Consider the following 14,486-nt stretch of genomic DNA (forward strand, 5'->3'; position numbering starts at 1 on the left):
CGCTACCTTTTCCAAGCAAGATGTCTCATTTATTTTACTGGACCACTTGCTATGTTATAATGATCATAATTTGGGTCTGCAGCCGTATTCCTCTCACTGCCATGTTACACAGTTGAGAGCAATTCCCATAGTGACTAAATTCCTCTTCAGAATGAAGTGTTGGACAGAGATCCCTACACCAGGAAGAGGCCAAGCTGCAAAGTTCCTGTAGTGAGGAATCTGTCATGTTTACTTGCTCAAGCCCAGGAGCACCAAAGCCATCAGGGCCATGGCAAACCTGAGACACAAAAGCTAGCTTGAATGGATAGGTGGTCATCTTTTTGCCATGGCCCCTAGGTCCATGGTCAGTGCTTTCTGAGCAGGAAGCACAGATCAAATATACCTTTATACCCTTAAAAGCCCAGCATCCTTTAAAGCCATGGAATTTACTGTTTTTATTGCCTAAAACACCTGAAAATTAGACTTGAACTGCTTTACTTCTTGGGCACATAAGTACAAATTTTACCTTCATTTTAATATAGGTAACTTCACACAACCCCAAACCCCATTAAAATATGACCCAATAACACTTAAAAGTGTTAAATTAGTTCATAGACCAATTAAACACAAGTGTTGTTCACCCACCAAAACATGAACATGTTTACTTTTGTTTACCCCACAGCTATAGAAATCTTTTTTTTTTTTTTTTTTTTTAATTTGCAGATGAGTTTCTTTATGCTGGAACAGCTTCTGATTTCCTTGGCAAAGACACTGCTCTAACACGTTCCCTGGGCCCTTCTCATGACCACCATTACATCAGAACTGACATTTCTGAACATTACTGGCTTACTGGTAAGATCCTAAACATATGCTGTTGTCATTTGCATTGTCCCTGCCTTTCTGAAGTTAATAGCCCCTTTCTTATATAAATATATGTCCAGTAACTATAAATATAGATATTGTATCATGGTATCTTTGGATTACATAGGCTTTTTTTAAAAAGCTCTGTGGAACAAAAATGCACTTGAGAAAAGTCACAGAGGTGAAAATGCTAATTAAGGAAAGCTAGGACTGTCCAACTTAATCATTCTTTCTGTCTTTGATCTGCACATCTGTATATAGTCCTGTAATTGGTATAATATCGTGACGTAAATGCTTCTATTTCTAGTCTTTTTGGAATATAATTTTTTTCTACCTTTTTTTCCCAATCATTTCTTAAAAGCTGTTGAAATGACAGACTAGAAATTCCATGTTTTTAGGTAGGAGGTCTTTGTTTTTTTGTTGGTTTCTTTTTTTTTTCTTTTTTTTCTCTTCCAGGAGGAAAAATACCCTTTGTTGTTCTGAGGATCATTTAAAAACCACTAAGGGCACCCTAAAATAGCTTCCCAAGCAAAATATTGCTTTTTCTTGCCTGTTAAAAAACATTCTGAGCTAGTAAACTGGCTGCATTTACACCCGGCCGATCTCAAACCACACACAGAGAAACATGGAAAACTTTGCTCACAAGCTAACCCTTCTCAATTAAAGCATCCCCCTCTTTTAGCCATCAACTGTCTTTAAAGATGTGGCAACACTGGCTCTGATTCAGGAAGCCTGTGTAACTCTTATGGGTGTATTGTAAAGCCAGGGCCTGCTAACCACAGGGTTAAGTTGCCTTCCCAGCAGAAAACTTCAAAATGGGATAATTTTGCTTCTTAACTCTTTGAGACCTCAACAAGAGGAAATATTCTTTTGTTTTATTGTTTTTTTTTTTCCACTCTTCCTTCTGCTAAGCTGTTGCCTTAAATTTCTGTCTAGATGGAATTCCATTACCTTAGGATTTATGGTATGAGGTGAGAAGCAGCAGCCACTTAAAATCACTTTACTTTTCCAAACAGAATCATAGAATCATTTTAGTTGGAAAAAACCCTCTAAGATCATTGAGTCCAACAATCAACCTAACACTATCATGGCTGTTAAAACATGTCTACATGTTTTTGAACACCTCCAGGGATGGTGACTCTACCACCTCCCCAGGCAGCCTATTCCAATTCCTGACCACTCTCTCAGTAAATTAATTTTTCATTACATTCAAACCAAACCTTCCCTGGAACAATTCGAAGCCATTTCCTCTCATTCAATCACTTTATACTAGGGAGAAGAAACCAACACTCACCTCACTACAACCTCCTTTCAGGTAGGACAGGTAGAAAAATCTCTTATCTGACTTTGCTGACGTATCTCATTTCCATCTCCTAGGAAGAAAGGTGATTGAAACTTTTTTCTCACTTATGCAGTTAGAGAACTGTAACTAACTCTAACTACCAGTTTTGTCACTGGTAGCCTGCTGATATTCATCATAGAAGGATGGATGGGGTTGATGCTTTCCTAAGGGATGATATAATATCCTATAAAGAAAGACTTACTGCACTTTGGTTCTCAGGAACACCTGTTTTTTTTTCATTGATATAGATCCACCTTTGTGAGCATTACAGGCTTCAGTCCCCAGCCCAAAAAACCTTACAATCCAATCCCAAACATTTCTTTATGCTATTAATACTTATTCATGAACAGTTTGAGGAAAGGGAACAGTACAAGAGCATAGTGTAAAATAAAAATAGAGAACTGTATGTGTTATAGTTTGGAGGCTGAGTGGAGGGTGTCTGCCTTTCTTCTTTCTTTTAGATTGATTAATATTGTATTCTGTTTTCACTTGAAGTGTCTTTATTTGTGAAAGTCTTCTAGGGAGAATAATACATTAACATGTCTGGGGTTGAAAAACAGCCTTAGTGTGCTAGACTGCAAGGTGAAAATTACCCCACACTATATAAACACTGAAGGCCCCATATATTCTTCAGATTTACCTTGTTTCCAGCCATATAAAATCCTACAGCCACATTCTGTCTAAGACTTCACATACACAATCCATGCAGTGTTATACTAAGAGGCATAGATATAAACTAGGTGCTTTTAGTATTTTGAAACAGTCCTTTTAAGGTTGAAGAAAAATTTGATGGGCTCACTTCTGCAATAAGCTGTAGGATAGCCAATATGCTTCTTGTTTATTGTGTAACACTACCAATTACACACATTTGTGTTTTCAGCCAATATTGGTATAAAGAAAGTATTTACTTGATTTCAAATTTAAAGCTCTCATCTCATCTAAATCCCTGTACCCTAAATCTGCCACACATTTACCAAGCATGTGTTAGACCTCCAGGAAAAGCTCTATGCACTTAAATAATTCCATGATTAGAAATAAATTATTTCCAGGCATGACTCATGTTTTAGTTAGGATAAGCATAAAATGTATAAATTGTTTTTTTTCCAGAGGGCTGAGGAAGTTTTGCTATAATACATCTTAATATTTTTAACTCTCGGTCTTCTGTTTCTGGAACCAACATTATCCTTTCCTGAGGGAAGGGAGGGAAAGACAAAGCGTAACAAAAAAATGCGTAGGATACCTTCCAGTTACTTGCAGGGCATCTCTATCTTGACTAATTAAGACATGTCTTAATCTCAATGACTGAATAGCAGCTCCACAGAGGAGAAAGGGAGGAAGGCAGCTAATCTTTCCCATGACTCATGCTCACACAGTCTCACGCTCCTACATGTGGTGGCACTGAATACAGAGGAGATGCTACCTCTGCTCAGACTTCAGTCCTTCTTTTGCAGAGCTGAAGAATCAGATACTTCCACAATTGCTGACTGGACCTATCTCATCCTTGGCCATGGCCAGGAGTGAGGCACATTGGGCTGATGGTCCTTCTCTGGATGACAGGGTCACCCACTGGAACAGAGCGTACCCTGGTTCAGCCCAGTGGGAAGAGGAGAACGTCCTGTGATGGGATACCCAAGCCCTGTACCTGTCTGATACAGGCATGCAGTAAACAGCTGCACCTTCCTTCTTCCTTTATAGGAAGCTAAATCCATAATCGGAATATGTGCTTCCCTGAACTACATTATTTTCTTTTTTAAATAAAAGCTTCTTTTCATTGCAATTTGCAAGGGCAAAGACTTACAGGCAACGACTTCTTTATGTCCTGCAAACTTTGGATGGAATTCAGCTCACTTAGCTTTAAAAGGCAAAAGCTAACATCCTGTCTGAGCTCAGTTGTTTCACTTGTCTCTGTAATTTGCAGAGAGGTGACACTTCCAGTGGGTGACTCACTACACCTATTGTAGGAATTTGTCTTAAAATAAAATTATTCATTGTCACTTTCTTCCTTGTAACCCTCCCTGAGAGAGGACATGGATAAGTGTAGGTTAGCAGCTTGACTTTTAGATAGCTCAAGGTAAATGAGGTGAGCACTGTCCTTTGCGTTTTTTTTTCCTGACACATGTTTCTGGAAGCACAACTACAAAGAACTCTGCCTCCCACTAGTTTTTAAGTCACTTTCTCACTTCTTCATGTTCTGGGATTAGCTATGTTTGCTGTCCTCTTTTTCTGAGCCTAATGAGTCTTACATCTCTTTAGTTTTTACTAAGTCATGCGCACTTGCGCTGTGTAAGATTTCTGCCAGCAAGTAAAGAGCAACATTAGCATTGATCTGTGTGAGAGCCAGCAGGTAAACAACAGCAAACATGACCATTCCAGCAAACTCAGCAGTGAAGGACTGGGTATGACAGGTCTTCCCACTAGGTCACAAGAGTATGTTTTAAAAAGCCTGAGTCACACCTGAATTTATTTTACCACCTATTGTCCAAGCTTGTGATGCCTGTAATCCCCTCTGTGGTTACATGCAATTTAGCCATAAAATTAATATGTGGGAAAGCCTTCTATTGAAGCTATTAGTGGGGGGACAACTGTGTGTGTAGGAAAGCAGACAGGGGTTTAAAATCATCATCACATAATTTATTTCCCATGCAAAGAATCCAAAAACCTATTTCACAGTTGGTTTAAATACACTTTTGTGTGTGTGTTGTATGATGGATTACAAAAGATGAAGAAAAGATCTGACTTACAGAACATAATGTGATTTTCCGATCATGATCTTTTTCATTAAATTGTTTTCAGTTTCTTTGTTCATATCTTTGACAGTGTATTTTTGTTTGGATTTAACTTTCAACTTAAGTGTTTCTAATTTTGATTTAAAATCACCAAATATTTGCGTTCCTTTAATTTGTTAGAGAGTGTTCTAAATGTGTTCCAGGAATTGGTATTAAGACATTTGTTCTTGCATTTGACTTGCCAAGTAAAGCAATGAAATTTAATTTTCAAAAACCCCAAAAACATATATTCAACATTTTGTTCTGCTAATGTGGATTTCAAAACAGAAATGTGTGTGAAATTCAAAAGCATGCTATAGAAGTATTTCACAGGTTTTCCTATTAAATAGCTATTTAGCTAACCACATATTTAAGAAACCATACTGAAAATGTATTTATGTATTTATTCACACTTTGAGATCTAATCTTCAAAGTAGTTACACAGGCCCTAGAGGGTAATTGAATATTTTCTTTAGGCTCATTTGGAAATCCTGACTTAAATGTATAGATTTTGATGCCTGCATAATTTAATTTTTTCAGATGACGCCATTCTCTAGTGTCAGAAAGGTTTAAAATGGAAGTAGCACTGTGACTATTTTGACTCATAAATTTACTTTTCTGTCATTAAAGTGCCCATTCAGCACTTAAACACCTCTATCCCATTTTGTTTCAAACTGTTGACTGCAGACTTTTGAATTAAGGGCCCTCTTTTTGTACTATGTGTACTGTAGAGTTCATGGTGAAAATTCCTGAAGGCAAACAACCTTCATTATAAGAAGGACAAAGACATAAAGACACATTAAAAGTCTGCTCTCTTGCTCTGTCATCTTACACGGTCCTGCTTTCTGCTGCAGCCTGCCTGCTTATAGGGGACAAAGACTGTGTACTTTATTGCTGAAAGAGTGTATTTTAGATTCAAGGTTCTCTTTGCACTGTATTCTTATAGCCACTTCTGTTTAAAGAAAAACATCATTGATCCATGTGCCCTCAGAAGAGCTTCATTTATTATAGAACATTGCAGAATGTCTTAAAAATCACTTGCATGAGTATCTGGTTAATTTGTGCAAGACAATGTTGTTAACTCCTCTGCTGCAGTCAGGGACCCCTGGAATTAGTTTAATTTCTGATTTGAATGCAATATTTGAAAAGTAATAAAATAAATCCAGATCAAAACCAAAAATCCATGATTGGAGGTCATAGATGCAACTGAGGAAGACAATAAAGAACATATATTAAATTCTTAGCCTGATGGTCATACCCGTTAGGTGCAGGCAGAGACACTCAAGTTTGTTTCGGAAAATACCAGAGGTGACATAACAGCTCAACATGTCAAGGCAGGGCACACTGCAGCATTTCTGGCAAACCCCCCTCCCCCCCATATTTAAATAACCCAGACAAACCCTTATGGTGATATAGCTAACCTGTTTTCATGCACAACAAAGAACTGTCCCCTTTGGACTGACCAGTCATTTGTGGAGTTTGCTGTGCTTACCTGTTAATCGCAGCATGGCACCACACTGGATGTGGTAGACACAGTCTGTAAGAGTGTTAGAGCACACATATGTAGGAAACATTTAATTTGGGAAAACCGACATTTATGTTGAATTTTTAGTCCTATGGATCAATTAAAGTTGTTTCATTCCATTACACTTCCATCTCCAGCAAACATTATTGTATTTCTGTACTCATAACTGCTGTTATATGTAATTAAATTAAAGCTTACCATGTGACTTAGGAAAATCCACTTAGCTTGGTATTGGTGGCAAGAGCAGTAGGGCAGGGAATATTTTGTACTGAGACTTAGCCTATTTTCAAACAAAGAATGATAGTCAATGCTATATATTTGTGTAAGAGATAGTAAGATATATATATATATATAGTATGTATATATATATATATACATGAAAAAAATCGCACTAAGAGTAAATAATTCAGAACCTATAGTGCTTTTTTGCTCAGTTAGTAAGCAACTTGTCACTGCATGTCTATATAATGATATTTTCATTTCACTGGAAGATGCAATGTACACAAAGGTATTGAAGTGGAAATTTAGCAGCAAGTATTAAGACTTCAAACTTTTAAAAAAACTTTTTTTTTTTTTTTTTATTTCTAGGTGCAAAATTCATTGGAACTTTTCCCATCCCGGACACCTATAACCCAGATGATGACAAAATCTACTTCTTTTTCCGTGAAATGTCACAAGATAGTGGCACATCTGACAAGACAATCCTTTCCCGAGTTGGAAGAGTTTGTAAGGTGAGGATTCTACATATTTCAGTTTTATTTAAAGAAAAAAAAAAAAAAAAGAAACTGTTTCCATGAGAAATCTGTTTTCCCCTTCAGATCAGAAGGAAATGATGTTATCCAATGAGACATCGTAGTAATTTTTCTGAACAGAAATTACTAATGCCATCTGAAATTGACTTGTGTGAATAAGAGACTTAATAGTGCTGGTTTGCTTATTTTTAAAAATCTGAAATGCTTATACATTATAATCCTGTGCCTAAATGATAGAGTATCAGTCTTCAGATATCCAACAGTGGCATGCTTTGTTTCCTGAGCTTTCAGTGAGGATTGATTTGTTGAAGTGCACACAATGGCAAGGTATTTGTTTTTTTTACAGAAAATGCCCACTGAATGAAGGAATATACAAACCCATCCCTTCAGTTTAGCTCAGTGCATCATTCCTTGGCATTACTGACATCAGTCATTTGTTTTTGCACATTCCTGATAATCTGTTGGACTGAGGGGAAGCTAAAATTGTATACATTTTCTGAGTTACCCCCACATCTGCCTGTATGTTTTCTCCCCTGGGAAGAAGAGCAGTCCTTGACCTGTTGACCAAGAGGAATCTGGCCCCAGTTCTGCTTTAAATGATTCTTCTCATCACTTTCTCTTTCGTTATGCCAGATGTTGCCCCTTATGAAACATTTCTGCCCCTATGGCACTTGTAGTGCAGACTCAGATTTTCATGAGCTGCACTCTTTATAAGGAAGCATCTCTACCAAGTACAGAAGTCTCTTCAAATAATAGTGAGAAGATAAACCAATTCCTGTATATGAAGAAAGCAGTCGGTGTAGAGTTTGCTGTTTAACAGTCTTTGGTTTTGCTAGGGTCTTTTCACCACTTCTGTGCCAGGTATACGCTCTCTCTCCCTTGTCCCATAATAATGTAGGAACAGAAGCAGTCAGTTGTAGGTGTTCCTATCCTGTCCTTAGGTCTTCAGTAAATCCAGGCACTGAGGAATCACTGGTAAAGGTCAGGAAAATGGGACTTTAAAGTTGTCTTCATATTAGTAAATATAAGCTCTGAGCAAATGTTTCTCTTGTGATGAGCTAGATACGAGCAGTAGCACACAAGTAGGTACATTTCAGAAGAATCATAGAATCATAGAATCAAGAAGGCTGGAAGACACCTCAAAGATCATCGAGTCCAACCTGAAGCTCTCATTGCTTGCATTTCTGATCAATCGACTTTGCTGGCAGTGACAATTATCTTCTTAAGAAGCTTGAAATCAGTCAACAAGCAAACAAGAAGTCTGTCATTTGCAGTAAGATGTCTCAGAGAAGTGCACCCATTCAGCTAATGGACACACACTGAAAAACAAAGTGGACATGTGTATGATGTGAAAATCCACAGCTGCTCTGAAGTCTAGCAAAGTACTGACTCCAATCAATATGTCAGTGACTGCAGCCATTTCACACTTCTGTCCTTAACTTAAAATTCTAAGAAAACAAAAAAGTAATTCATAAATCAGTTCTCTAGTAGGGTTTTATCCAGATGACAGAATAGATAATCTTTAGTTGCTTATTTCACAGCAGTGTGATTAATGGCAAAATGGAAATGCAAACATGTATGATTTGCTGCTGGATGGCCATTTGCTGATTATGAGAAAGCACTTAATGCATTAGGAGAAATTGGTAGACAACATTTACAAGTCAAGGCACATGAGAGATTATAGTAAACTAAGATATATTAGCTAGAGATCTCCAGTATCCTTTACCTAGAGAAAAAGAGATAAGATATCATAATAAAAGCAAATGTGTTGGAAGGAAATCTTAAAGACTATGCGTAATCATATATCAAATGGACCGAATTTGTAGAGTAATCATGTTAATGGGAAAAAAGGTTTTTAATTTAATTTTTAATAGTCAAAGCAAAACAATGGAAACTGGTAAGTAAGGCATTATCTGCTGTATTTACTGAGCAGTTCTCAATGCATGAAGAATTCTCTTGGAAATTCTGACTCCTGATGGGGGTTTTTTGTTGGTTCGTTTTGGTTTTGGTGAGGTTTTTTTGATTGGTTGGTTGGTTTTGGTTTTGTTTAATTTCCTTTGGAAACAAACAAAAAAGCAAATTATTACAATTAAAATGGAATTATGGGTACTTAACACAAGTTAAAATATGCAAATAGATGTATCTCTTTATGAACTATGATTGTGCTCTGATGTGAAACATCTTCTATGCTTTATTCTCTCTGGTATGCGATCAATGTCTTTGGTTGCAAGAGCTGATAACATAACAATTTCTACTTGGACTTGCAGGTCTCATTAATGTGACCTGTACAGCATAAAGTTAATCTTTTGCCTCCTCTCCCTAGGAAGCAGAGAATAACAGTGGATGGGAGGAGCCCAGCAAATTCTCAAATCATTTGCCTGCTGTAAACACAAATTTATTTCTGCTAGAACTCAATTGCTTTCTACCTCACTGTGCCTTAGGGCTCCTGTACGTTAATGCCAGAAACACATGCTGAAACACAGACTTTTTTTTTAATAAGAAGGTTGGTCAATGAACCCTATTCTTTAACTAATTTTCAGTGCCTCAACAATATGGTCTCTCACTGATCCTCCCCCTTAGGGAAAAACTTCTCTGGAAAGGGTTCCTTTTTTTTTCCCAGCTACTTTCAGACCCATAAGATTACAATACTCTTGCTGGCAGCGCTTCACCCAGAGTCAAACAGCTGTTACTTGTCCTGTTCATAAGACCATACTTTGTCTCAAAGCATGCATTGGGGTAAGACAGTCACTGTAGGACTAAATAGGACTAATTTAGATTTACGTCATCTGCATTCTGTATATCACTAGGGGATAGCAGTATGAATTTGGAGGAAGTGCTTTCAACAGTCACTTTCAGAACCAGTTGTGTAATTTATCATGTCAAGCAACATTTCCTATTTTTGGTCTGAGGGAAGCAGAGAATGCATCATTGACCTATCTGTAATACCTGATACTACTTACAGGATGTTCCTACTTATGTAAAGTGTAATCTATTGGATTATTTGCAACAGCCAGGTCATAAATAAAATGAAAATAATACTGTTAAACAATATCCAACAGTGTTATTTCATCTTTAAAAACACATTCAGATACCCATATGCATGGTCATAAAAACCTTAACTTAAGAGCATGAACTCACATCCTTTCTGGACACACAGGCTTTTAACAGCTACATTGTCTTCAGGACCACAGTGCTGAGCCAGTCACCACATACTGAGCCAGACTTTGAAAAAAAATAAAAAATGCAGCATCCATGCACTGTGCCCTCTGCAGTCAAGTAACAAATCAGTTGCATTTTTGTATACATGTCCACAACAAAGTGATGATATTTTCATCTGATGACATTGTCATCTGATCACACATATGCACAAATATTGCCCTAGAAAAGACCTAGATTTCTCTGCTACTTTTCCCACTCACATAAAGGGAGACATGAGAATGTTAATATATAGCAGTCCACAGAAAGGACTTGGAGATGGAGGAAGGTTGTTGTGAGGCCAGTTGTATAAGATTCAACAAGTCTGAGTGCTGGGTCCTACACTTGGGTCACAACAACCCTATGCAACTCTACAGGCTTGGGGCAAAGTGACTGGAAAGATGCCCAGCAGAAAAGGACTTGTGGGTACTTGTTGACAGCCAGCTGAACATGAGCCAACAGTGTGCTCAAGTAGCCAAGAAGGCCAAAAGCATCCTGGTCTGTATCAGGAAGAGTGTGGCCATCATGACTAGGAAAGTGTTTGTCCCCTATATTCAGCACTGGTGAGGCCACACCTTGAATACTGTGTTCAGTTTTGCGGCCCTCACTACAATAAAAACATTGAGGTGCTGGAACAGGTCGAGAGAAGGGCAATGAAGCTGGTGAAGGGTCTGGAGAACAGATCTTATGAGGAGCGGCTACAGGAACCGGGATTGTTAAGTCTGGAGAAGAGGATGCGGAGAGGAGACCTTATCTCTCTCTACAACTACCTAAGAGAAGGTTGTAGTGAGGCATGTCTCTTCTCCCTGGTAACAAGTGATAGGATGAAAGCTGCACCAGTGGAGGTTTAGACTGGATATTAGAATCTTTTTTTTTTTTTTTTTTTTTTTTTTTTTGCTAAAAGAATTCTCAAACACTGGAATAGGCTCCCCAAGGAAGCTGTTGAATCATCATCCCTGGAGGTGTAAGATGCAGAAATGTGGTGCTAAGAGACATAGTTTATCACCAGAATTGGTAGAGTGAGGTAACAGCTGGACTCAATGATCTTAAAGGTCTTTTCCAACCCAAACTATTCTATGATTATATGATTTTTGTTTGTTTGTTTCTTTTCTTTTTCTTTATATAGAAACGCATTTTTTTCATAGTTATAACCTCATTCTATTGGAATGGAGTGGAAATTAGCCAAAAGCAGTAGTCTCTCTGCTGCAGCATGAAAATCCTGTTTATTATTAAGTGGTTTGCATTTGCTGTGTTACAAGCTTCTCTTTAATGGTTTTGGTGATATATTGCAAAAGTTACAGCATGCAGTCTTAAAGACTGATTTCTGAGACCTCAACTGCCAAGAAATCAGACTTTGGTCCCTGATGCTTTCCCATATTTCCCAAACAGCTCAGTATCCAGAGGAGGCCTTTGTACTAGTGGGAACAAGTGAGTTCTTTGTCTCTTTTTTTTTCCTTTTTTCTTTCTTTTTTTTTTTTCCTTTTGTGTGCCATTCCACCCTCATATATACCATTCTGTACCTGGAGACGAGAATATAGCAATTAGGCACAGCCCTTTTGGTTAAACTTTACTTTCTAAACACACTGGAATGTAATCATTTTAAGAGCTCCTGAGTGGAGACCCCAGGACACACCCTGCATTCCACCTTTGGGTAATGTGATTTATTTCAAAGCCCTCAACATGGGCAGAGTTCAAGGCTGTGACCTTGCCTCTTGTCTGGTGCTTTAAGGCAATTTGTATTCTCAGAATGGCAAGAGGGAGCTATTCCTCTGTGACCGAGTCCAGGGTCTCTGGTGGGCTCTGCCATGGGGCTGCTTGTGTGTAAAAGTTAAGAGGTATTTTTCTTGTCCTGGAAGTAGTCTAGCCATGCCTTTACTGTGACTAGGGATAACTGGGTCATTAACATTCTTTTTATTTCTACGGTGTGTAATGCATCGCTGTGTAGGTAATTGATCTATCTCCAGGACCATTTGAGTTGTTCGCATAGCATAATGCTTTACCGTTCAGCCGTATTAGCTTGGGTCCCGGAAGCAAAATAGCCATGTTAACATGTTCTCAGCAGGGCTAATTAGTCTGGGCTCAGAGCCATGCTCGTGCAGCTATCCTGCTTCCAGTTCTGGAGGCAACTCATTCCAGAGGAAATTTAACCGAGTGCATATTACATACTTACACACTTGCACTGTCTTTCTCACCATACTACTCCCTAGCCACAATGTGAGCCATGGAAATGAGGCTTTTTTATTATTATTATTTGTTTGTTTGATTCTCAATAATAAAGATTAAAACCATTTTGGAAACATCATCCCTAGAAAAAACTTTGGCCTTCGTTTTCCTGTGGAGCATCTTTACAGCAGTGAGTCTTTCAGCATCCAATTCCGCTTAGACTTCTAAATTTGATATTTGAATGTTATGTGCCATTTGAAAGTTTTCAAATTATATAGAAAAGCAGATGCTCATCAAGATGATTTCATTTTAAGGGCTGATATATTGGAAACAGGCCAGTTCCATATATTATCTATTTCTAACTGTGATGAATTAAGAGACATAATATTAGACTTTGTCAGGTCTTTTGGTCCAATTTTCCTTATTGGCAAGGATACAGGCATGAGCATAGGAAGTTTTAGATATCTTTTGTCCCACATGGGTGTGTTTCAATAATGTAATTAGTGGGGCTCTTGAGGGGGAAAAACATGATTTGCAAACAAAGAAAAAATATGTAAGCTATGCTTATATGTAAAGAGGTGTGACTGAATTTTACTGAGCCCTTGGGAAAATGGAGAAGAGATTGCAGTGTCAAGACAGAGCTCTAAAAACTGGATTATAGAAATGCAGCTGCACAACCTCTGAAGCAAACTCTGGAAATCATCCCAGTTGCCAGAAAGACTCATTGTAGAAGACACTGTCAGTAACCCACTGTCTTGGAAATGAGAAGCCTGCAGAGTTAATTGACAGGGAGTTCCTATGTCAAGTCCGAAGTCCCTGACTTCTGATGTTCAAATACCTCTAAGAGGAGGAAATAATGACTATGGGATTTTGGAAATTTTCTGATGTCATGAAATTAGCTTCCTGTTTGGTTTGTGGTTTTGTTGCTTTTGTGGTTTTTTAGGTTTTTTTTCCCTTTTAAATGCATTTAACACGAAGATGTACCACAGTTTATAGTTCAGGCTTTGCTGCTATTGATTGAACACATTGTAGTAAAACCAGACGTTCCAGGATGCCAGATTCTAAAGGACTCTGTAAGACATTGACCTACCTTTCAGTTCTCAGCCTGTAGTTGTAAATACTGTGGGCAAACTGGTCCCACACTGGTCACTTTAAGCACTTGTATGTATCCAGGTGAGGAAAGTAATTGTCAAGATTCATTTCAGTCAGTAAAGGCAGATTTTTAGAGGAAGGCTTCTTCCATCATCAGCTGAAATCACTCTTTGGAAAATACATATTTTGTAAATAAAAGTCATCGTTTTCTGTAGTGAGCCAGGCAGTCATGCATATTCAAAGTGAGTATATGCAATAACAAAAAACTTGCTTCAGGAGAAGGAACTCAAACCTAAAACAGTTTCTCTCACTTATAGGTCAGAGGGCTTTTCTATAGTAAATGTGGCCTGCAGCCTTGCAGGTTTGGTAGGGTTGTGATAAGGACCCTCTTTCCCATTGTCTTAATGCCTAGAAATATGTGAATGCCTGGGGTGGCAACCTTACTCATAGGTCTCATGTAGATTTTCGTTTATACTGGGTCATCTTCCGTACATTCAGCTACTTGAGCTTCATTCTGGCTTCATGCCAAAGGCATCCCTAACTCAGTCCTGCTGGGTATTTACTCACATCAGCCAAGGCTTGACACTAGCCATGGCATTCTGTGCTGATAACTATAGATAAGTGCCCTTGCCTAATCATGCTGTCTAGATAGGCAAGGGCATGGGTTGAGACAGGTGTTTAGCTTTTCTGTTGGTTTTGGTTTTGTGCCCTGATGAGGTGCATCCATGTGTGCTGAGAGAGCTGTCTGATACTGTTGCTGAGCCTCTCTCCATCATTTTTGAAAAGTCATGGAGAATTGGAGAGGTGCCTGA

General features: G+C 38.3%; 1 protein-coding gene across 1 annotated transcript in view; it reads left to right on the plus strand.

Moving 5' to 3' along the window:
• The window catches only part of SEMA3D (semaphorin 3D), a 137,828-nt gene that overhangs the window by 83,937 nt on the left and 39,405 nt on the right, over positions 1-14,486 (plus strand). The window contains exons 7-8 of the mRNA XM_054399830.1: positions 703-831; positions 7,061-7,203. Of these exons, the coding sequence (XP_054255805.1) occupies positions 703-831; positions 7,061-7,203 (272 nt within the window). The remainder of the gene's footprint in view (positions 1-702; positions 832-7,060; positions 7,204-14,486) is intronic.

This window comes from Indicator indicator, chromosome 3 (genome assembly GCF_027791375.1).
Source record: "Indicator indicator isolate 239-I01 chromosome 3, UM_Iind_1.1, whole genome shotgun sequence".
Taxonomy (NCBI): domain Eukaryota; kingdom Metazoa; phylum Chordata; class Aves; order Piciformes; family Indicatoridae; genus Indicator; species Indicator indicator.